At 34.5% G+C, this 27,962-nt stretch overlaps 1 protein-coding gene across 1 annotated transcript in view; it reads right to left on the minus strand.

Annotated features, from left to right (window-relative positions):
• Positions 1–1,212: 1,212 nt before the first annotated feature.
• The window catches only part of LOC125659103 (protein FAM184A-like), a 36,934-nt gene continuing 10,184 nt past the window's right edge, over positions 1,213–27,962 (minus strand). Inside the window, exons 10-17 of the mRNA XM_056149773.1 lie at positions 27,629–27,841; positions 26,761–26,914; positions 26,528–26,655; positions 25,554–25,738; positions 24,416–24,562; positions 22,730–22,847; positions 20,506–20,610; positions 1,213–2,126 (exon numbers count right to left, since the gene is read on the minus strand). Coding sequence (XP_056005748.1) covers positions 1,968–2,126; positions 20,506–20,610; positions 22,730–22,847; positions 24,416–24,562; positions 25,554–25,738; positions 26,528–26,655; positions 26,761–26,914; positions 27,629–27,841 — 1,209 coding nt within the window. The 3' untranslated portion in view covers positions 1,213–1,967. The remainder of the gene's footprint in view (positions 2,127–20,505; positions 20,611–22,729; positions 22,848–24,415; positions 24,563–25,553; positions 25,739–26,527; positions 26,656–26,760; positions 26,915–27,628; positions 27,842–27,962) is intronic.

Here is a 27,962-nt window from a genome sequence, read left to right on the forward strand (position 1 = left end):
TAATACAATCACAAATAGACCAGCAGAAAAAAAAAACATCTTTGGGACAGAGGGGGTTTTGATGGATATAATGATGGCCAATGGAATTTAAAAGAATTGTGAATCTTAAAGTTGAAGCAGAGAATTCTACTAAGGGGAAATATCGTTTTAAGTGATTCAGTGATTTTTCCGATATTTGTGTTGATTCTTACTTGTAGGGAATTTGACAAATGTATGGTCTTTTTCTTATTTTCAGCCTACCTGTAGACGTCTAATAAGTTAATGGGTTTACCTGACACTGTCCAATAAGTTGACAATTACTGTCCATTATTTTTAAGAACGCACAGTATCTGTCTATTCTTGAAAATAATGGACAGCAATTGTCAACTTATAGGACACATACAGGTAACCTTTTCACTACAAGTGGACTTTCTCCTATATAAAAGCTTGAAAAGACAAAGTATTGCGTAACAAAAATGTTTTAAGGAAAGTCAATACGGGGAGGAGGTTGGGGGGGGGGGGGTTATGACATGTGCATGCATGCTGTATGAGGCTGGGGTTTTTATTTTGGAGGGGGGATCTTCTTAATGTACTTTGAGACATGCAGTGGCGGATTTAGAGGTGGGGCGCAGCCGGCGCGCACCCCCCCCCCCTAAAATTTTCAAATTTAAGGTACATGTAATTTAAAAAATCTTGTTTCGGTAAATGTACTAAACAATAAAGAAGCAATAATTTCTTGCACTCCCGGAGAAATAATTACAAAATCTTTTGATTTCTTGAATTACTTTATTGGGAGAATTTAATTTTTTCCAAAAAATCCTTAAAATTTGGGTCATTTTATTAATTTCACCTTAAAAAAAATGACAGAAAATAGTACAAATGACTAATTAGGAGAAATATTTCAAGCCCCATTAAATCTGTAAAATCCAGGAGTTCCAGGGCTTTGCCCTGTGGACCACCACGAGGGCTTCGCCCAGGACCCACTGCCTCATAAAGTGGCGCCCCCCGTAACCGCAATTCCTGGATCCGCCCCTGACATGTGACAGTGGGTTAAAAAGTTGTACAAAGCTTGTTTTGATTTGTTGAATGTACTTTTACAGTGTCCACTTTAAATAAAATCTACTTACTTAACACACGAGTACGAACTCAGTTACTGGAATATCTGTATATCGGTTTCAATACTAGCACTGGCATTCACAACTGTGCTGTTTATGAAAGGCGATAAAAATTCAATGCTTTGTCCTATATTTATTAACACCTTGTACATTTGACAGAAAGCTATACAAATGTCCATTATCTCTATTGACATGTATATTTCTCCCAATACCAGTCACATGATCAGAAATTCTCAGTAAAAATTAGTCATGTAAAACATGAAAGCCTAAACCCACAGTAGCCTGAAATCATTTCTAATCAGGGAAAACATTAGTATAAAACATTACCTATACATAGATAACCATGTATAATCACAGACCAATGTGCTGTCCTCACAAAAATATAACAAAATATCTACAAATCAACAACAGCTACACATTTTTTCATCACAGCAATATGTTGTTTGGACGGACAAAATAAATAAATGCAGAGGACAGTGTATATTAAGCAATACTGAGGTTATATGGATTTATCACAGCTCGGCTTTAGTTCGGTTGACGTCATTCACGTTCGGACAGAGACGACATCCCTTACTCAATCCTGGATACGTCATCATACGAATAATGTGGCTCTCCTTCACTGCCAGTTTTTATGTGCATGAGACTAAGACAACTTTAACCGCTTCCTCTCATATACACGTACAGATAAAGAAATCTTTGGGACTTTAATTAGCCCCCATTCTCTGGCCCTGCTACACGTAAACATACAGATTCGATGGCCCTCTCCTTTCCTGGTAATCTGTGAGCCATACTGTACAGTAGAAAAATTCAGGCTTAGTTCTGGCTCTAAAGTTCACACGCGGACACACACAGACTAGCACTATTGACACATTATCATTTGACAAATTTCTTGGTGAAGGATGGCAGGGGTCTGGAAGGGTTCAGGGGATCATGATGCATCGGAGAATTAGGGAGGGGGTCTAGGCGGTGGCTCCCCAAGTTTGGCTGGCTGGCATGTTTGGAAACAACAGCTTTTTCTCCCTTCTTTTGTTTCTAGAAGAAAAATAAAATTTTGTGAATATACACAGAAACCTTCTATGTACCCTTAGGGACAAGATTGAATGTTCAATGTCTGACCAAAAAAAAAAAAAAAAAAAAAAAAACCAACTAAAAAACCAACAAACACATTAAATTTACATAGTTTTCATCATATATCATAGTGAAATCTGTCCTCACAATATTAAAGTTGTGTATCATGTATCATAGAAATAACACAATATTAATGTTGTGTATCATGTACCATAAAAATAACACAATATTAATGTTGTGTATCATGTACCATAAAAATAACACAATATTAATGTTGTGTATCATGTACCATAAAAATAACACAATATTAATGTTGTGTATCATAAAAATAACACATTAATGTTGTGTATCATAGAAATAACACAATATTAATGTTGTGTATCAAGTATCATAGAAATAACACAATGTTAATGTTGTGTATCATGTATCATAGAAATAAAACAATATTATTGTTGTGTATCATAGAAATAACACATTAATGTTGTGTATCATAAAAATAACACAATATTAATGTTGTGTATCATGTATCATAAAAATAACACAATATTAATGTTGTGTATCCTAGAAATACCACATAAATGTTGTGTATCATGTATCATAGAAATAACACAATATTATTGTTGTGTATCACGTATCCTAGAAATAACACATTAATGTTGTGTATCATGTAACATAGAAATAACACCATATTATTGTTGTGTATCACATATCATAGAAATAACACAATATTAATGTTGTGTATCATGTATCATAGAAACAACACCATATCAAAGTTGTGTATCATAGAAATAACACAATATTAATGTTGTGTATCATGTATCATAGAAACAACACCATATTAAAGTTGTGTGTCATAGAAATAACACAATATTAATGTTGTGTATCATGTATATAGAAATAACACAATATTATTGTTGTGTATCAAGTATCATAAAAATAACACAATATTATTGTTGTGTATCATGTATCATAGAAATAACACAATATTATTGTTGTGTATCATAGAAATAACACAATATTAATGTTGTGTATCACGTATCCTAGAAATAACACAATATTATTGTTGTGTATCATGTATCATGGAAATAACACAATTATATTATTGTTGTGTATCACGTATCCTAGAAATAATACATTAATGTTGTGTATCATGTATCCTAGAAATAACACCATATTATTGTTGTGTATCATGTATCATAGAAATAACACAATATTATTGTTGTGTATCATAGAAATAACACAATATTATTGTTGTTTATCTGAGGATGAAGGTTTTCCTTCAGGTTTCTTTTAAACCCTGAGTGAATGTTAGAAACATTAATCAAACAGTACGTAAACAACCTGGTATTTGTTCTCATAATGCATCTTAAAACAAAATAAAACTATATCAACTCTGGGCGTTAAAAAAAAATCAGAACTGTTAAAAACTACTATATATCCTGACAAAGAACACTGTTTGAATCTACAATTTAATTTCTGTTGTCATTTAGCGTCTGTATCAGGTGGCAGAAGCCTCTTGTTTTTCAAATATTCTCAAATTGCATTACACCTTGGTGCACAAAACCTGTGAAAGTTGACAGAGTGTTGAGTGTGGACATAGGTGTTCTATGAAAGATATCAATAACTTGTGTTTCAAATTATCTAAATTATGGCACAGCTTGAAGAATTATTCTTAATATCAATTTCTATCTTAATTTTCTTATGTCTCTGCCTTAAACTTTTCAACAATTTTCGTGTTGAAATAAATGTAACTTAATGACTTTTCTCTCTAGATTGTTCTTGGACTAGATCACGTTGGAACTACATGAAGAAACACGTGAAATTTGTTAGCAGTAGTGTTCAATTTGTGTCAGATGCATTTTTTAACACTTCTACGCTAATAAGAGCAGCTAGTGTAAATACAAATTTGAACTAAATATCAATGTGACAGCAAGCATCACAAAAGGGCTCCACCTTGACGCATTATTAGCTAAGTTCAAGGTCCATAACTCTTTCAAAAATAAATCAAAAAAAGCTCAAACTCAACTTGATCTGTAACCCATTAATATAAGCTTGACGTGTATAAATTTTCAATTCATTAGCTGCAGGGATAGTCAAACAAAGCCCAAACTCAACTTGACCTGTAACCCATTAATATAAGTTTGTGTATAAATTTTCAATTCGATAGCTGCAGGGATAGTCAAACAAAGCCCAAACTCAACTTGATCTGTAACCCATTAATATAAGTTTGTGCATAAATTTTCATTCGATAGCTGCAGGGATAGTCAAACAAAGCCCAAACTCAACTTGATCTGTAACCCATTAATATAAGTTCATGTATAAATTTTCAATTCGATAGCTGCAGGGATAGTCAAACAAGGGCTAGAAAAGTCTGCACAGACACACAGATGGACATAGGTTGATCACTACATATGAATAAGGTTAGCTGCAATAATATGTAGCCCTCTCTGATTTTTTTTAACATCAGTATAAAAAAAAATCAGATAGGGCTACATTATTGCAGCTAGTATAAAGTATGCACCTGCTGCCAGGCCCTGATAATGCCTATAAGGTATGCACAGGGCTTTCAAAAGTAGCCGGTAGCCGGCGGATTTCCGCCGCCTATAGTAACATTAGGTGCCGGCTACTTTAGTGACAAAAATGTATGTCCAATGAAAAAACTTTTATAAAACTTTAAACATCTTCCAAACTTTAGTAGACTCAGAAATCGCGGCCGTATCAACCAGGATGTAAAAACGTGTTTACTTGCGCTAAATTTAGTTCAGGCACCTGATTGGTCGTCTGTTGCTGTAGAAAATAATACGTTAATTGCAATAGTCGGAAAGCCTCGGATTTACCAATTCGTGACAACACAGACGAGAAGTTCCGAAAGATAACTACAAGTCCTGAACGTAAAAACCAATGATGTTGACGGAATGAACAGAACAAATACCCTGTTCAGTTTCGGCTTTAAAAAGGCCAGAAGTAAAAGTGACACGAGTATGTGATTTGTATAATATCAATCAACAATTTTAAAGCGGAAACAGCATTTAATCAGGAAAGATTTCAGACTTGCGATTCTTTTTAATTTGCAATTATGCCCACGTGGTAGTAAATAAAAACGAAAGTAGAATTTTTCAGCACAAATTTGCTATGTTACCAACAAATCTGTAGCTGTTAACTTGAATTTGTGGAAAAATAAAATTATAGGTCATTTAAATGTTACTTATTAATTTGTAATAAAGATTGTTTGGGTTTTATTTAAAAAAAATATTGGGGTGAGCAAAAGCAGGTCCCAATGGGTTTCATGTAGTTCATTTCAACAATACTTTCTGCATGTAGAAACTTTCTTACAAAACATTTCAGTCTTATAAACTTTCAGTAAAAATGTAGAAATAAAAGTGAAAGTTTCTGTTCAAGCAAAGACACTTAAAAATTAATTGATACAGCATTGCAAAAAATAATTACATGTTAAGTTATCTTGATGCACTTTATTTTTCATTTTGCATCAAAATTAGTACTTTGCAATGTTGAATTTTTGAAGTCTTTCCATGAACAGAAAATTTCACATATGAAACAATAAATTCATGGCAAAAGTAAAAATTTCAGGCAAAAAAAAATGACAATTTCAAAGCTGCATTTAAGTGCCAGGAAACCGCCAGAATGCAGGATTTTGCGTCATTTACCCCAGAACTTCTGGGGGCCTTGAGCGGCCCCTAGACCCCCGGCCGTAAGGGCGCCGAGCATAGCTCCGCGTGCGATACGGCTGTGCCGTTCGCATTGGATCGCCTTCTACATTTTCATTTCAGCCTCCTACTTTTAAATTTGTTGAAAGCCCTGTATGCACCTGCTGCCAGGCCCTGATAATGCCTATTAGCATGTTGTGAGGTTTGTTTGCTCAACACCTACTTGTTTGCTCAACACCTGATGTTACAAGCAAAATAAATGTAACAACAAACAACATTAAAAAAACAAATCAAGCGGCCCATGGGCCTCCATGCTCACCTGAGTTATCTTAACCTGCTATTCTTCAGAAGATTTGTTTTACCTTCTTTACTCCCATGAAAAATTCTGAACCCATATTATGACCTCATCCTAGCCCCATGGGATCGTGATTTAAGCGAATTTGATTCCACACAACACAGGAGACATCACTATCACTATCACTAACACAGTCTTGCTGTTCTAGAGAGGAAGTTTTTTTTCTCACTTTCGTGTATCATGAAAAATTTGATCCCTGGTTTTAACCCCATCCTATCCTCATGGGACTAATTTGAAAAAAAAAATCTTGAATCAACACAACTTGGGAATGTTTGCATATTGAAATGATATGGTGTGACCTAGCTTTTTTAAAATTCCCTACATATTCTCATGTAAGACTTTGAATCCCAATGCTAGTTCCACCCTTGCCCCCTGGGTGATGATTTAATTAAATATGAATCTGCACTACATCATGGTCCTTTTTTTATTAGACCGGTCATGGTAGTTACACTGTAAGTAGTAGAGTGTTATTTTTGTAACCTGGACCGGTCATGGTAGTTACACTGTAAGTAGTAGAGTGTTATTTTTGTAACCTGGACTGGTCATGGTAGTTACACTGTAAGTAGTAGAGTGTTATTTTTGTAACCTGGTCCGGTCGTGGTAGTTACATTGTAAGTAGTAGAGTGTTATTTTTGTAACCTGGACCGGTCGTGGTAGTTACACTGTAAGCAGTAGAGTGTTATTTTTGTAACCTGGACCAGTCGTGGTAGTTACACTGTAAGTAGTAGAGTGTTATTTTTGTAACCTGGACCGGTCGTGGTAGTTACACTGTAAGTAGTAGTGTTATTTTTGTAACCTGGACCGGTCGTGGTAGTTACACTGTAAGCAGTAGAGTGTTATTTTTGTAACCTGGACCGGTCGTGGTAGTTACACTGTAAGTAGTAGAGTGTTATTTTTGTAACCAGGCGGTTGTGACTTCGCTGGGTGATTGCTTTATGTTCAGTTATTATTCATCTTAAAAGTATCATGATACGTATTCTATCATCAGGTCTGTATTGTGATACGTATTCTATCATCAGGTCTGTATCGTGATACGTATTCTATCATCAGGTCTGTATCGTGATACGTATTCTATCATCAGGTCTGTATCGTGATACATATTCTATCATCAGGTCTGTATCGTGATACGTATTCTATCATCAGGTCTGTATCGTGATACGTATTCTATCATCAGGTCTGTAACTGATACATATTCTATCATCAGGTCTGTATTGTGATACGTATTCTATCATCAGGTCTGTATCGTGATACGTATTCTATCATCAGGTCTGTATCGTGATACGTATTCTATCATCAGGTCTGTATCGTGATACGTATTCTATCATCAGGTCTGTATCGTGATACGTATTCTATCATCAGGTCTGTATCGTGATACGTATTCTATCATCAGGTCTGTATCGTGATACATATTCTATCATCAGGTCTGTATCGTGATACGTATTCTATCATCAGGTCTGTATCGTGATACGTATTCTATCATCAGGTCTGTATCGTGATACGTATTCTATCATCAGGTCTGTATCGTGATACGTATTCTATCATCAGGTCTGTATCGTGATACATATTCTATCATCAGGTCTGTATCGTGATACGTATTCTATCATCAGGTCTGTATCGTGATACGTATTCTATCATCAGGTCTGTATCGTGATACGTATTCTATCATCAGGTCTGTATCGTGATACGTATTCTATCATCAGGTCTGTATCGTGATACACATCGTATCATGAGGCAAGCCTATCATTGCACCCCTACTTTCTGTTCATCGATGCAGTATGTTCAGCAATAAAACATTAAATTTATTTCATTCTTTGAGACTTTCGTCAGATTATACAATTGTACATGTTTATTCCGCTCACAGCTTTAATTATTTCTCACATCGCATGGTGGCATGCTGGTGTATTAAACATCATATTAGCAAGTAGGTACGGATTAATACTTATCCAAGCTTAGCAAAACAATAAATGTACCATCCCTAGTCAGTATTGATATCAGGGACCCTATGTTTATGTAATTAAACTCAAGATAGATGCAAAAGTCCACAGCTTGAGGCTGTTACACAACAAATTATTGATTGATCTTCAAAACACCTGGAGCCTGTGTGTATGATGGACAGAGGTGTTAACCTGGCAGATGTGATCAACAGAACTCTGAATTGAACCCATACACAGACTTTTACCTAACTGTCCCCCTCATTAGAGTAGTAAATTATCCTGACTTCCAGATAATGCAGATGGCTTTAAAGCATGGGGTTAAAATTCCACTTCAAGATAATGGAGATGATTTAGTTTAATTATTCATGTATAGTCAGAGATACCAAGGGACAACTGTATTTCATTTCATTGAACGCAATTTCAGAAATAAAATAATACACAGATCTTAAAAACCCAGGCTTCTCTGATATTTGATAATGAATTCATGCGTAATTTAAGTGCGCACCGAATCTTTTCATCTTTGATTCATTACAAGATGCATCTTTCAGTGGTAGATTACTTAATTTAGATTTTTCTTCACTGGATTTAGTATAATTTTATGATTGCATAACAATTAAATATTCTTAACTTCTTCTCAATAACTATACTTCCAATTCTTTTTCTACGATCATTCATTATGAATTAGATACAGTAAATGAAATGATCACTTTGCCTATCCAACTTTAAGCATTGAGCATTCAGATTTTATTTAAAGTTGTTGCCATGTTGGGTTTAAGTATCAGAAATTTTCAGTAAGCCAGGCAAAATTGATTGAAAATAATTATAGTTTGTTATATTTCATTCGTTTTAAATGATTTGTATGTAACATATCAACGATCTCATTCATTCATGTAAAATATCAAAAATGATAAAGTGTACCAGTCTAGAACCTGTTCTTGATATATATATATCAGAGTTATCTTTCTTTCCTCTTATTTACCTCCTTATGTCTTAAAAAGAGACTTTTTCCTCTTCGGATGCATTTTTTTTTCAAACATCCAGACCTTAGATAAATTAATTCAGTATATTGGGAGAGGCTAGCAAGCTAGCGAAAAAATATCAACCTTATTACCAAACATTTCTGCAAGTGGTTTTTTTTTTATAAACACGTTTGTTATCCGTTATAAGAGTGAAATCATAGGTGTACATGTTTATAAGCATGTGAATTTATCCCAAGTGTGTTATAAAAATGTGAGTTATGAATGTAAATTAAGTGTTTTGTTAAAAGTGTGAACTCATTTTAAGTGTATTTGTGTTCAGTATGCATTTATTATAAGTGTGTTCATTATAAGTGTGTATTCAATACAGGGATTTCTGTCATAAGTGAGTTACACTGTATCTTACTGTATAGAACTACCCTACAGAAAACACTGTATAGAACTACCCTACAGAAAACACTGTATAGAACTACCCTACAGAAAACACTGTATAGAACTACCCTACAGAAAACACTGTATACAAAATACACTGTATAGAACAACCCTACAGAAAACACTGTATAGAACTACCCTACAGAAAACACTGTATAGAACTACCCTACAGAAAACACTATACAAAATACACTGTATAGAACAACCCTACAGAAAACACTATACAAAATACACTGTATAGAACTACCCTACAGAAAACACTGTATAGAACAACCCTACAGAAAACACTGTATAGAACTACCCTACAGAAAACACTATACAAAATACACTGTATAGAACAACCCTACAGAAAACACTGTATAGAACTACCCTACAGAAAACACTGTATAGAACTACCCTACAGAAAACACTGTATAGAACAACCCTACAGAAAACACTATACAAAATACACTGTATAGAACTACCCTACAGAAAACACTGTATAGAACTACCCTACAGAAAACACTATACAAAATACACTGTATAGAACAACCCTACAGAAAACACTGTATAGAACTACCCTACAGAAAACACTGTATAGAACAACCCTACAGAAAACACTATACAAAATACACTGTATAGAACAACCCTACAGAAAACACTATACAAAATACACTGTATAGAACTACCCTACAGAAAACACTGTATAGAACAACCCTACAGAAAACACTGTATAGAACTACCCTACAGAAAACACTGTATACAAAATACACTGTATAGAACTACCCAACAGAAAACACTGTATAGAACTACCCTACAGAAAACACTATACAAAATACACTGTATAGAACTACCCTACAGAAAACACTGTATAGAACTACCCTACAGAAAACACTGTATAGAACAACCCTACAGAAAACACTATACAAAATACACTGTATAGAACTACCCTACAGAAAACACTATACAAAATACACTGTATAGAACTACCCTACAGAAAACACTGTATAGAACTACCCTACAGAAAACACTATACAAAATACACTGTATAGAACAACCCTACAGAAAACACTGTATACAAAATACACTGTATAGAACTACCCTACAGAAAACACTGTATAGAACAACCCTACAGAAAACACTGTATAGAACTACCCTACAGAAAACACTATACAAAATACACTGTATAGAACAACCCTACAGAAAACACTGTATAGAACTACCCTACAGAAAACACTGTATAGAACTACCCTACAGAAAACACTATACAAAATACACTGTATAGAACAACCCTACAGAAAACACTGTATAGAACTACCCTACAGAAAACACTGTATAGAACAACCCTACAGAAAACACTATACAAAATACACTGTATAGAACAACCCTACAGAAAACACTATACAAAATACACTGTATAGAACTACCCTACAGAAAACACTGTATAGAACAACCCTACAGAAAACACTGTATAGAACTACCCTACAGAAAACACTGTATACAAAATACACTGTATAGAACTACCCTACAGAAAACACTGTATAGAACTACCCTACAGAAAACACTGTATAGAACTACCCTACAGAAAACACTGTATAGAACAACCCTACAGAAAACACTATACAAAATACACTGTATAGAACTACCCTACAGAAAACACTATACAAAATACACTGTATAGAACTACCTTACAGAAAACACTATACAAAATACACTGTATAGAACTACCCTACAGAAAACACTGTATAGAACAACCCTACAGAAAACATTGTATAGAACTACCCTACAGAAAACACTGTATACAAAATACACTGTATAGAACTACCCTACAGAAAACACTGTATAGAACAACCCTACAGAAAACACTATACAAAATACACTGTATAGAACAACCCTACAGAAAACACTGTATAGAACTACCCTACAGAAAACACTGTATAGAACTACCCTACAGAAAACACTGTATAGAACTACCCTACAGAAAACACTGTATAGAACAACCCTACAGAAAACACTATACAAAATACACTGTATAGAACAACCCTACAGAAAACACTATACAAAATACACTGTATAGAACTACCCTACAGAAAACACTGTATAGAACTACCCTACAGAAAACACTATACAAAATACACTGTATAGAACTACCCTACAGAAAACACTGTATAGAACAACCCTACAGAAAACACTGTATAGAACTACCCTACAGAAAACACTGTATAGAACTACCCTACAGAAAACACTATACAAAATACACTGTATAGAACTACCCTACAGAAAACACTGTATAGAACTACCCTACAGAAAACACTGTATAGAACTACCCTACAGAAAACACTATACAAAATACACTGTATAGAACAACCCTACAGAAAACACTGTATAGAACAACCCTACAGAAAACACTGTATAGAACTACCCTACAGAAAACACTGTATACAAAATACACTGTATAGAACTACCCTACAGAAAACACTGTATAGAACTTCCCTACAGAAAACACTGTATACAAAATACACTGTATAGAACTACCCTACAGAAAACACTGTATAGAACTACCCTACAGAAAACACTGTATAGAACTACCCTACAGAAAACACTGTATACAAAATACACTGTATAGAACTACCCTACAGAAAACACTGTATAGAACAACCCTACAGAAAACACTGTATAGAACTACCCTACAGAAAACACTGTATAGAACTACCCTACAGAAAACACTGTATAGAACTACCCTACAGAAAACACTGTATACAAAATACACTGTATAGAACTACCCTACAGAAAACACTATACAAAATACACTGTATAGAACAACCCTACAGAAAACACTATACAAAATACACTGTATAGAACTACCCTACAGAAAACACTGTATAGAACTACCCTACAGAAAACACTGTATAGAACTACCCTACAGAAAACACTGTATAGAACTACCCTACAGAAAACACTGTATACAAAATACACTGTATAGAACTACCCTACAGAAAACACTATACAAAATACACTGTATAGAACAACCCTACAGAAAACACTATACAAAATACACTGTATAGAACAACCCTACAGAAAACACTGTATAGAACAACCCTACAGAAAACACTGTATAGAACAACCCTACAGAAAACACTGTATACAAAATACACTGTATAGAACTACCCTACAGAAAACACTGTATAGAACAACCCTACAGAAAACACTATACAAAATACACTGTATAGAACTACCCTACAGAAAACATTGTATAGAACAACCCTACAGAAAACACTGTATAGAACAACCCTACAGAAAACACTGTATAGAACAACCCTACAGAAAACACTGTATACAAAATACACTGTATAGAACAACCCTACAGAAAACACTGTATAGAACTACCCTACAGAAAACACTGTATAGAACTACCCTACAGAAAACACTATACAAAATACACTGTATAGAACAACCCTACAGAAAACACTGTATAGAACAACCCTACAGAAAACACTGTATACAAAATACACTGTATAGAACAACCCTACAGAAAACACTGTATAGAACTACCCTACAGAAAACACTGTATAGAACTACCCTACAGAAAACACTATACAAAATACACTGTATAGAACTACCCTACAGAAAACACTGTATAGAACTACCCTACAGAAAACACTGTATAGAACTACCCTACAGAAAACACTATACAAAATACACTGTATAGAACAACCCTACAGAAAACACTGTATAGAACAACCCTACAGAAAACACTGTATAGAACAACCCTACAGAAAACACTGTATAGAACTACCCTACAGAAAACACTGTATAGAACTACCCTACAGAAAACACTGTATAGAACTACCCTACAGAAAACACTATACAAAATACACTGTATAGAACAACCCTACAGAAAACACTGTATAGAACAACCCTACAGAAAACACTGTATAGAACTACCCTACAGAAAACACTGTATACAAAATACACTGTATAGAACTACCCTACAGAAAACACTGTATAGAACTACCCTACAGAAAACACTGTATACAAAATACACTGTATAGAACTACCCTACAGAAAACACTGTATAGAACTACCCTACAGAAAACACTGTATACAAAATACACTGTATAGAACTACCCTACAGAAAACACTGTATAGAACAACCCTACAGAAAACACTGTATAGAACTACCCTACAGAAAACACTGTATACAAAATACACTGTATAGAACTACCCTACAGAAAACACTGTATAGAACAACCCTACAGAAAACACTGTATACAAAATACACTGTATAGAACTACCCTACAGAAAACACTGTATAGAACTACCCTACAGAAAACACTGTATAGAACTACCCTACAGAAAACACTATACAAAATACACTGTATAGAACAACCCTACAGAAAACACTATATAGAACAACCCTACAGAAAACACTGTATAGAACTACCCTACAGAAAACACTGTATACAAAATACACTGTATAGAACTACCCTACAGAAAACACTGTATAGAACAACCCTACAGAAAACACTGTATAGAACTACCCTACAGAAAACACTGTATAGAACTACCCTACAGAAAACACTATACAAAATACACTGTATAGAACAACCCTACAGAAAACACTGTATACAAAATACACTGTATAGAACTACCCTACAGAAAACACTGTATAGAACTACCCTACAGAAAACACTGTATAGAACTACCCTACAGAAAACACTATACAAAATACACTGTATAGAACTACCCTACAGAAAACACTGTATAGAACTACCCTACAGAAAACACTATACAAAATACACTGTATAGAACAACCCTACAGAAAACACTGTATACAAAATACACTGTATAGAACTACCCTACAGAAAACACTGTATAGAACTACCCTACAGAAAACACTGTATAGAACTACCCTACAGAAAACACTATACAAAATACACTGTATAGAACAACCCTACAGAAAACACTGTATAGAACAACCCTACAGAAAACACTGTATAGAACTACCCTACAGAAAACACTGTATACAAAATACACTGTATAGAACTACCCTACAGAAAACACTGTATAGAACTACCCTACAGAAAACACTGTATACAAAATACACTGTATAGAACTACCCTACAGAAAACACTGTATAGAACTACCCTACAGAAAACACTGTATAGAACTACCCTACAGAAAACACTGTATACAAAATACACTGTATAGAACTACCCTACAGAAAACACTGTATAGAACAACCCTACAGAAAACACTGTATAGAACTACCCTACAGAAAACACTGTATAGAACTACCCTACAGAAAACACTATACAAAATACACTGTATAGAACAACCCTACAGAAAACACTATATAGAACAACCCTACAGAAAACACTGTATAGAACTACCCTACAGAAAACACTGTATACAAAATACACTGTATAGAACTACCCTACAGAAAACACTGTATAGAACAACCCTACAGAAAACACTGTATAGAACTACCCTACAGAAAACACTGTATAGAACTACCCTACAGAAAACACTATACAAAATACACTGTATAGAACAACCCTACAGAAAACACTATATAGAACAACCCTACAGAAAACACTGTATAGAACTACCCTACAGAAAACACTGTATACAAAATACACTGTATAGAACTACCCTACAGAAAACACTGTATAGAACAACCCTACAGAAAACACTGTATAGAACTACCCTACAGAAAACACTGTATAGAACTACCCTACAGAAAACACTATACAAAATACACTGTATAGAACAACCCTACAGAAAACACTATATAGAACAACCCTACAGAAAACACTGTATAGAACTACCCTACAGAAAACACTATACAAAATACACTGTATAGAACTACCCTACAGAAAACACTGTATAGAACTACCCTACAGAAAACACTGTATAGAACTACCCTACAGAAAACACTGTATACAAAATACACTGTATAGAACTACCCTACAGAAAACACTGTATAGAACTACCCTACAGAAAACACTGTATAGAACTACCCTACAGAAAACACTGTATAGAACTACCCTACAGAAAACACTATATAGAACTACCCTACAGAAAACACTATACAAAATACACTGTATAGAAATACCCTACAGAAAACACTGTATAGAACTACCCTACAGAAAACACTATACAAAATACACTGTATAGAACAACCCTACAGAAAACACTATATAGAACTACCCTACAGAAAACACTGTATAGAACAACCCTACAGAAAACACTGTATAGAAGTACCCTACAGAAAACACTGTATAGAACTACCCTACAGAAAACACTGTATAGAACTACCCTACAGAAAACACTATACAAAATACACTGTATAGAACAACCCTACAGAAAACACTATATAGAACTACCCTACAGAAAACACTGTATAGAACTACCCTACAGAAAACACTATACAAAATACACTGTATAGAACTACCCTACAGAAAACACTATACAAAATACACTGTATAGAACTACCCTACAGAAAACACTGTATAGAACTACCCTACAGAAAACACTGTATAGAACTACCCTACAGAAAACACTATACAAAATACACTGTATAGAACTACCCTACAGAAAACACTGTATAGAACTACCCTACAGAAAACACTGTATAGAACAACCCTACAGAAAACACTGTATACAAAATACACTGTATAGAACTACCCTACAGAAAACACTGTATAGAACTACCCTACAGAAAACACTGTATAGAACTACCCTACAGAAAACACTATACAAAATACACTGTATAGAACAACCCTACAGAAAACACTGTATAGAACAACCCTACAGAAAACACTGTATAGAACTACCCTACAGAAAACACTGTATACAAAATACACTGTATAGAACTACCCTACAGAAAACACTGTATAGAACTACCCTACAGAAAACACTGTATACAAAATACACTGTATAGAACTACCCTACAGAAAACACTGTATAGAACTACCCTACAGAAAACACTGTATAGAACTACCCTACAGAAAACACTGTATACAAAATACACTGTATAGAACTACCCTACAGAAAACACTGTATAGAACAACCCTACAGAAAACACTGTATAGAACTACCCTACAGAAAACACTGTATAGAACTACCCTACAGAAAACACTATACAAAATACACTGTATAGAACAACCCTACAGAAAACACTATATAGAACAACCCTACAGAAAACACTGTATAGAACTACCCTACAGAAAACACTGTATACAAAATACACTGTATAGAACTACCCTACAGAAAACACTGTATAGAACAACCCTACAGAAAACACTGTATAGAACTACCCTACAGAAAACACTGTATAGAACTACCCTACAGAAAACACTATACAAAATACACTGTATAGAACAACCCTACAGAAAACACTATATAGAACAACCCTACAGAAAACACTGTATAGAACTACCCTACAGAAAACACTATACAAAATACACTGTATAGAACTACCCTACAGAAAACACTGTATAGAACTACCCTACAGAAAACACTGTATAGAACTACCCTACAGAAAACACTGTATACAAAATACACTGTATAGAACTACCCTACAGAAAACACTGTATAGAACTACCCTACAGAAAACACTGTATAGAACTACCCTACAGAAAACACTGTATAGAACTACCCTACAGAAAACACTATATAGAACTACCCTACAGAAAACACTATACAAAATACACTGTATAGAAATACCCTACAGAAAACACTGTATAGAACTACCCTACAGAAAACACTATACAAAATACACTGTATAGAACAACCCTACAGAAAACACTATATAGAACTACCCTACAGAAAACACTGTATAGAACAACCCTACAGAAAACACTGTATAGAAGTACCCTACAGAAAACACTGTATAGAACTACCCTACAGAAAACACTGTATAGAAGTACCCTACAGAAAACACTATACAAAATACACTGTATAGAACTACCCTACAGAAAACACTGTATAGAACTACCCTACAGAAAACACTGTATAGAACTACCCTACAGAAAACACTGTATACAAAATACACTGTATAGAACTACCCTACAGAAAACACTGTATAGAACTACCCTACAGAAAACACTATACAAAATACACTGTATAGAACTACCCTACAGAAAACACTGTATAGAACAACCCTACAGAAAACACTGTATAGAACTACCCTACAGAAAACACTGTATACAAAATACACTGTATAGAACTACCCTACAGAAAACACTGTATAGAACTACCCTACAGAAAACACTGTATAGAACAACCCTACAGAAAACACTATACAAAATACACTGTATAGAACAACCCTACAGAAAACACTGTATAGAACAACCCTACAGAAAACACTGTATAGAACTACCCTACAGAAAACACTGTATAGAACTACCCTACAGAAAACACTGTATAGAACTACCCTACAGAAAACACTATACAAAATACACTGTATAGAACAACCCTACAGAAAACACTGTATAGAACAACCCTACAGAAAACACTGTATAGAACTACCCTACAGAAAACACTGTATAGAACTACCCTACAGAAAACACTGTATACAAAATACACTGTATAGAACAACCCTACAGAAAACACTGTATAGAACTACCCTACAGAAAACACTGTATAGAACAACCCTACAGAAAACACTATACAAAATACACTGTATAGAACAACCCTACAGAAAACACTGTATAGAACTACCCTACAGAAAACACTGTATAGAACTACCCTACAGAAAACACTGTATACAAAATACACTGTATAGAACTACCCTACAGAAAACACTATACAAAATACACTGTATAGAACTACCCTACAGAAAACACTGTATAGAACAACCCTACAGAAAACACTGTATAGAACTACCCTACAGAAAACACTGTATAGAACTACCCTACAGAAAACACTGTATACAAAATACACTGTATAGAACAACCCTACAGAAAACACTGTATAGAACTACCCTACAGAAAACACTGTATACAAAATACACTGTATAGAACTACCCTACAGAAAACACTGTATAGAACTACCCTACAGAAAACACTGTATAGAACTACCCTACAGAAAACACTGTATAGAACTACCCTACAGAAAACACTGTATAGAACTACCCTACAGAAAACACTGTATAGAACTACCCTACAGAAAACACTGTATACAAAATACACTGTATAGAACAACCCTACAGAAAACACTGTATAGAACTACCCTACAGAAAACACTGTATAGAACTACCCTACAGAAAACACTGTATAGAACTACCCTACAGAAAACACTATACAAAATACACTGTATAGAACAACCCTACAGAAAACACTGTATAGAACTACCCTACAGAAAACACTGTATAGAACTACCCTACAGAAAACACTGTATAGAACTACCCTACAGAAAACACTGTATAGAACTACCCTACAGAAAACACTGTATAGAACAACCCTACAGAAAACACTGTATAGAACAACCCTACAGAAAACACTATACAAAATACACTGTATAGAACTACCCTACAGAAAACACTGTATACAAAATACACTGTATAGAACTACCCTACAGAAAACACTGTATAGAACTACCCTACAGAAAACACTGTATAGAACTACCCTACAGAAAACACTGTATAGAACTACCCTACAGAAAACACTATACAAAATACACTGTATAGAACAACCCTACAGAAAACACTGTATAGAACAACCCTACAGAAAACACTGTATAGAACAACCCTACAGAAAACACTGTATAGAACTACCCTACAGAAAACACTATACAAAATACACTGTATAGAACAACCCTACAGAAAACACTATATAGAACTACCCTACAGAAAACACTGTATAGAACTACCCTACAGAAAACACTGTATAGAACTACCCTACAGAAAACACTGTATACAAAATACACTGTATAGAACAACCCTACAGAAAACACTGTATAGAACTACCCTACAGAAAACACTGTATAGAACAACCCTACAGAAAACACTATACAAAATACACTGTATAGAACAACCCTACAGAAAACACTGTATAGAACAACCCTACAGAAAACACTGTATAGAACTACCCTACAGAAAACACTGTATAGAACTACCCTACAGAAAACACTGTATAGAACTACCCTACAGAAAACACTGTATAGAACTACCCTACAGAAAACACTGTATAGAACTACCCTACAGAAAACACTATACAAAATACACTGTATAGAACTACCCTACAGAAAACACTGTATAGAACAACCCTACAGAAAACACTGTATAGAACTACCCTACAGAAAACACTGTATAGAACTACCCTACAGAAAACACTGTATAGAACTACCCTACAGAAAACACTGTATAGAACTACCCTACAGAAAACACTGTATAGAACTACCCTACAGAAAACACTGTATAGAACAACCCTACAGAAAACACTGTATAGAAGTACCCTACAGAAAACACTGTATAGAACTACCCTACAGAAAACACTATACAAAATACACTGTATAGAACAACCCTACAGAAAACACTGTATAGAACTACCCTACAGAAAACACTATGCAAAATACACTGTATAGAACTACCCTACAGAAAACACTGTATAGAACAACCCTACAGAAAACACTGTATAGAACTACCCTACAGAAAACACTATACAAAATACACTGTATAGAACTACCCTACAGAAAACACTGTATAGAACTACCCTACAGAAAACACTGTATAGAACTACCCTACAGAAAACACTGTATACAAAATACACTGTATAGAACTACCCTACAGAAAACACTGTATAGAACAACCCTACAGAAAACACTGTATAGAACAACCCTACAGAAAACACTATACAAAATACACTGTATAGAACAACCCTACAGAAAACACTATACAAAATACACTGTATAGAACTACCCTACAGAAAACACTGTATAGAACTACCCTACAGAAAACACTGTATAGAACTACCCTACAGAAATGACTGGACTTACCTTGGCCAGTGGGTTGATGACCCCGACATTGGTATTGTTGTTAAACACCTTGTTAAAGTTGGTTTCTCTGTTAACTAGTTCTAGCTGGTAATATCTTTTCTCATCCTGTCCAATATAACAGAAGGAAGATTAAACTAAAGTCATTCATCAATTCTTGACTTTCTAATACGCTCAACTTATTCCTAAAAAACTTTCTTGACTTTTGATGAGTGGCATTTTCTCCTTATCTTTCAAGATACACATACAGTAGTCGGATGTTTTGGCCCAAAGACACTTCGGCCCAAATTTTTTAGACACTTCGAGCCAAGGCGTTTCGGCCTTAAATTTTTTTTGTACGAGACACTTTGGCCCATATTTTTCATTTTGCTAACATCACCCATATTATTGCGTTTCCACAACATTATTGTACATTGACACTTCGGCCCAATGACATTTCGGCCCTGAGACACTTCAGCCCAATGACACTTCGGCCCAAATGTAAAATAAAGATTTTCAATTATTCATCACTTAATTCCTTTGGTTTTTAGGTATTTTGTTTTCATTTCATCATCATATTGATCACCTGTTTGTTTTATTTGCTAATAACACCCATAATTACGTTTCAACAACATTACAGTACATTGACACTTTGGCCAAACAACACTTCGGCTCAAATGTAAAATAAAGATATTCTTCTATCAATTATTCCTTTGGTTTTTAGTTATTTTGTTTTCATTTCATCCTTATATTGATTACTCATTTGTGTTGTAACCGTGGAGAATCAGTACGATTGAAGTGAAAACTGGTTAAATTGGTAAACAAAAACGCGCATGGTTTGGCACGTGCCCTTGTGTACTCCCAGATAAGTATGAAACGCTAACTATGAGCAGTTTGATAGAAGTCATTTGACATCCGTGTCATTTCATTGCATACCATTCCTTAGATGCTACTAGAAAAAAGAAATATGTCAGGTGAGACTATAAGTTTCATTATAAAATAGTATATATAAGTATGTATAGGTTCCCATTTTTTGCCAATGCATACATGTATATGAAAATTCAATTCAAAACTACGAACACATAGTCCTTTTATCAATAAATGCATTCAAGATATTTCAACTCAATATTTCTATGGAAATAACATTTCGAATATTACCTGGAAGATTGTTTCGTCTGATACGTCAAATATTTTGTTAAATATATACTCATTATGTTAAAATATTTTAGATCCATACTTAATGATTTTGATAAATTTGCAGATATTTGTATCGATATCGGGAGGGTGTGTGTGACAGGACGAATTATTCATTTTCAGCATGTTTTAGGTCTTATGATTTATTCTCGGGTACGCCAAGGCCAGATTAATCATTCTTTTTAAACAACGGTTTAGTCACCAACTTTATCAAGCATAAAAAATGGTAGGAAAATGTGAATTATGAATAAGATTCACGCATTGTGTCGTGTAATCGTGAGTAGTTGTGTTAAAACGTATTATGTGTGATATATAAAGCCACAAAAGGGGGGCCAAAGTGTCTTGGAGAAAAAAATAAAGGGCCAAAATGTCAAAAGTGTCTCAAAAATTTGGGCCAAAGTGTCCTACATTTCGGGTCGAAGTGTCTTTGAGCCGAAGTGTCTGATTCTCATTCAAGTCTGCCTTCCTCACATTTTTTTTACCAAGTTGATAAACACTAAACTATTTATATACAATAATTCTAAAAAATAATTCTACACTTAAAGAACTGATGATAATCTTTACACTTACAAGGACCGACAACTTTACTCTTACAACAGATGACAATAAATTTTACACTTACAACTGACAATAAATTTTAAAACTTCAATCACTGACAATAAATTTTACACTTATATTACAAATGACAATAGATTTCACACTTGTGACTGACAACAAATTTTACACTAATGACTTACAATAAATTTTACACTTATGACTGACAATGAATTTTACATTTACAACTGACAATAAATTTTACACTTACAATAAATTTTACACTTGTGACTGACAATAAATTTTACACTTACAATGACTGACAATAAATTTTACATTTACAACTGACAATAAATTTCATACTTACAACCGACAATAAATTTTACACTTACAACTGACAATAAATTTTACACTTACAATGACTGATGATAAATTTTACACTTACAACTGACACTAAATTTTACACTTACGACTGACATTAAATTTTACACTTACGACTAACACTAAATTTCACACTTACAATGAGTTGTTTCATTCTGGACTCTCTCTCAGCGATGGCGTCCCTCAGCTGCTGAATCAGTTCCAGGTCCTCGGGACGGGAGTCTCGGTTGCTGTATCTTTCCTCCGCCTCATCCAACCTGTAAAAGAAATGGTCAGGTCAAGGAGCAACAAAAGGTCACATGATATTAATTTTGCATTAGACAATCAAACAGGCTTTCAATAACATTTTTAAACATAGATATTGTTAAACTTTCACAAGATACAAGGTTGATTAACCTTGTAATTATATAGATGATATTTGCTGAAAAATATATAAATGTACAAATGTAAAACTTATACGTTACCAATTTTGATGCACCAGATAATAAATAAAGAGCTGTGCACCAATTTTTATACCTACTGATCTACATATCTATTTTTATTCCTACTGATCTACATATCTATCTATTTTTATTCCTACTGATCTACATATCTATCTATTTTTATTCCTACTGATCTACATATCTGTTTTTATTCCTACTGATCTACCCATCTGTTTTTATTCCTACTGATCTACATATCTAATCTATTTTTATTCCTACTTATCTACACATCTACAGGTGACTCTCAATAACTCGAAGTTCAAGGGACCTTGATAAAACTTCGAGAGATCGAAAAAATTTGGAAATTAAAGGTTCAGATTTTACAGTAACCGGAAATGTTTACCAGCAAGATCATCGGATCGTTTTGACACGTTTTCCTTCATATTTATCAGGTAGTTAATTTGATTTCAACAATTTTGCATTAATAAAAAGATTTCAAAGTTTATGCATTTATTTGTTCCTTTATCATGTTAAGATAGGTGTACAAAACATATTTCTGACAAAGCTTTACTGCCCCTAGCTAAACTGAGCACATTTTATGTCGCTTTACTCAAGGCAAAAATTCAAACATCAATGAGTAAAACAACATTTTAGAGTAACTTTACACAAAGTACAAACTACAGAAATTTAACAGTCTGTAGATCTCTGAATTTTTGTCTCTAAATCAATGTCTCAAACTTACTCCCTCGGTGTCAGGTCCAAGCCAATTATTTCAATTTCAATTATTTATTGACTCACCAAGCATGTTGGCATACAATCATGTTACACAATATGAGATATATTATGACAATAAACTAATTACTAACAGTTCATTTACATATATGTAAATACAAGTATATATTTAATATGTACCTGTGATATTAGACTATGTATGCAATTTAGTATTAGATTTTATTCATAGTCTGATTCTATACAAATTTTAATCATCACAAGACCCCAGTGTAGAGTTAAAACTGACCAATTATATAATCAAGTGCCCACCTCCACGAAGAAGCATGGGCGATGTATCACCTATGTAAACACCTAATTACCACGACCACACTAGCCTCCGGCATTCAACAACATCCAGGTAAAATCCAAGCAGAAATAATCATACGCTTGGGTAACAGTCGGTATACGCTACGCACCACTTCGAGAGATCTCGAGTGAAAAACAATGAAATGTGTTTTACAGGACCCAACTTCACTTCGACAGATTGAGAACTTCGAGTGATCAAACATCTGAGAGATCGATAGTAAATTTGCTTCGTTATATAGAGAAAAAAAATTCACTTCAAGAGACCAAAGTTCGAGCCATCAAGAGTCACCTGTATTTTTATTCTATATTTTGACTGTACTACTTACATGATCTGTAGCTCTGAGATCTTGTCCTTCAGTATTTCTTGTGCCTCTGTAAATTCTGACATCATGGACTCGGACTCTCGAGAAAAGTCCTGCTTAATGTTCTCAATCTCCTGAAGGTGGCGCTTGTTAAGCACTTCCTCTTTTTTCCTGAATAAGAAAAATTAATTTGAATTACAATTTTATGATTACAATATTGTTAATTAGTAATTTTACATTCTGCTGTTCACCGTTATTTCTGTACAGTGTGAGTCCTAGTGACTTCTGAACTACATATCTACTCTGCATTGACTTTAAAACTGCAGGCTGTCTTATTCAAGCAGCAACATATTTGTATTAAAACTAAAGCTGTAACTTTTCAGAGCATTACTTAAGCTGCAGCTTATTTGAAACTTGAGGTGTAACATTATAATTGAGCTGTAACTAATATATATCTTGAACTATAACTTATTTATATTCAATTTAAGCTCTGATTAATTCATAACTTGTGCTGTGATTGTACAGCAGTTTTACAATTCAGTGGAAACTTAACCAGGCATAACTATGGAAGCCTTATTTAAGTTGTAGGTTAGCATCATTGTAACTATGGAAGCCTTACTTAAGCTGTAGGTTAACATCATTGTAACTATGAAGCCTTACTTAAGCTGTAGGTTAACATCATTGTAACTATGGAAGCCTTACTTAAGCTGTGAGTTAACATCATTGTAACTATAGAAGCCTTACTTAAGCTGTAGGTTAACATCATTGTAACTATGGAAGCCTTGCTTAAGCTGTAGGTTAGCATCATTGTAACTATGGAAGCCTTACTTAAGTTGTAGGTTAACATCATTGTAACTATGGAAGCCTTACTTAAGCTGTAGGTTAACATCATTGTAACTATGGAAGCCTACTTAAGTTGTAGGTTAACATCATTGTAACTATGGAATCCTTACTTAAGTTGTAGGTTAACATCATTGTAACTATGGAAGCCTTACTTAAGCTGTAGGTTAACATCATTGTAACTATGGAAGCCTACTTAAGTTGTAGGTTAACATCATTGTAACTATGGAATCCTTACTTAAGTTGTAGGTTAACATCATTGTAACTATGGAAGCCTTACTTAAGTTGTAGGTTAACATCATTGTAACTATGGAAGCCTTACTTAAGCTGTAGGTTAGCATCATTGCGAACTTTAAGCATCTCCTTTCCTTTCTGTTCCAGTTCTCGCATCAGACGGTCGATGTTGTCCTTCAGTTTCTGGATTTCCTCCTGCAGGTTTTTGATGTGTCTTTCCCTCTGGGTAATCTCAGCCTTCAGTTCCTCAATCTGCATACAGTGATCTCTATCCTGCAACACAAGAATATACTCATATATGTATGTACTATCAACCAAAAATCAGTACACACAGGAACGTGTTTTGCGGTGAATGCATCAGTATATAAATGATTTTTGCCCGTTGTAATGGTATTTTAAATACGGTAATATTACCAAGGTTCGGTCTGAGGATATTGGAATTGCAGTGTCACTCTGCACAAACAGGGTCATCAATGTATGCCCTCCCAATTTACATAGTAGACATTTGCTAACAAGCTTAACCTCCCTGTAAAGTCTGTTATTCTCAGGCAAGAGACGTAAATCTCCTGCTAAAGCATTCTTTCCCTTTAAATGTTTCCCTCTTAATCGATTTCTCGAATTCAGTCGCAATTATTTGTTTACATTGGGTTATACACCATTATTATGAAAAACGGTCTTCTGCACATTATGTACCACCAATTTGAATCTAGAAGATTGAATAATTTTTCAGACATAAAAAGACATTTTTCTTATTATTGTTAAGATAGATTTCAAGATGAAAATTAGACTAAGAAATCTTTTCCTATTTTTTATTGTTAGCGACGAGTCTTTGAGATTCAAAAAATTATTAAACTTGTGTACAGTGACTTTTGTGTTTTGTTCTTGGAGGAGTGGAGAGTTAGATGAAATTGTGAACCTGAAATCTCCCTTAAAAATGAAAGTAGACAGACCGAGATTTTCCCCTAAGTAGTTCTCAATGTTAACAGCCTGACCTTTCTTAAAGATGAACAACATCTATGTATGTGGTTGCTCTGATAAAATGTACAATCAGTTTCTGTTTACCCTTTGGTGAGAAATTTCCACTGCTCGTTCCAGCTCGAGTCGAGCAGCCTCCATCTGCTGTTCGTGTGATGTTGTGATTTCTGTCATGTGTGTTACGTGACGCTCGTGGAGTTCCTCCTTGGTTGTTTCTGTGAACAGGAACAGGTTTGTAAGAAAAATTCATGTACATGTACAGTATTTGAAATTTTAGAATTCGGTGTTCCACTGACAAACAAGCTGCCATTGTCACTGACCTAACACTTTCTGGTGGGCAATATTCTGTTCCTCTAGGGCCTGTTGTTTTACTTTCTCAGCTTCAAGCTTCTGTCCCTCTAGAGCTGCCTTGTGGGCTGTGATAGATGTCTGCATATCACCCAGGTGCTTGGACTTGAGACTGCTCTCCAACTCCTACAAAGAGAATTGTTACTTAGAATTACTCATAATCGTAAATATTTGGATTTTTTTTTTGACACAGTTAAATGTTTAGTGTGGTAGTTTGGGTTTTACTTTTACTTTTATTTCTGGATTACGATCCCGATGTAAATTATTCACCTGTTGTATTTGACCATTGTCTTTTAGACAATAACTTTAATGACAGTTTCTATTGTCTAATTTGCCATATAAAGCCATGCAGCTTACTATTGTGGAAGCGAGACAGCTGGCCTTGCTAGCTACTCTTCTCCTTCCATTATTCCTGTTTTGGAATTATGTTTTGTACGTCTACTTTGCCCCTTTTTACTTACTAAATTATTATATTACCTTTGGGTTGGGAGATTTCTTGATAGGTTCTAGGCTTTAGGAGTGTGTATTTTGTCACATTCATACTGGTAATAAATTTGTAAAGTGTTATTTATCTTATTTTCATTTCTATTGAATTTATTTTCAAGTTTAAAATCATAGTGTAGTTAGGTCGTTTCGAAGTCGCCACTATCAAAATAAAATAAAACAAACACAACGCGAAGTATAGACTATACGAACGCCAGACCTGCTACATTAGAAACAAAACACAGATTTTTGAGATTTCAAGATTAGAAAATAAAACATTTTCTTTCTATTATATTTCATTTGCGTCTCATCCAAAAATTAAAGCAGCATGTGAACTTCTCAGAGCAGAGCACTAACCTGAATTTCCTCTTCCTTTTGTTTGATGAGGGCCTGCACTTCTGCTGCATGCTTGGCTTCAATGGCGGCAACTTCTTGGGCAAATTCCTCGGCAGCTTGGGCCATTCTTTCCTCCAAACGACGCTTTTCTTCAGCAGCCTCTCTCTGAAGTCTGTCCAGCTCACCAGCATTGACTGTCTGTGCGTTGTTCAACTTACTCTTCAATTCACTCACCTAGTACAAGACAATGTCTCTTGTTACAACAAAATAACTAAATGTTTATAATACTACTACATATCTATATGCAAGATAGAAATGAAAATCTTACTTATTTCTTAAGCTCATCTTCAATTAT

The sequence above is a fragment of the Ostrea edulis genome, chromosome 9 (genome assembly GCF_947568905.1).
Source record: "Ostrea edulis chromosome 9, xbOstEdul1.1, whole genome shotgun sequence".
In the NCBI taxonomy this organism is placed as follows: Eukaryota; Metazoa; Mollusca; class Bivalvia; order Ostreida; family Ostreidae; genus Ostrea; species Ostrea edulis.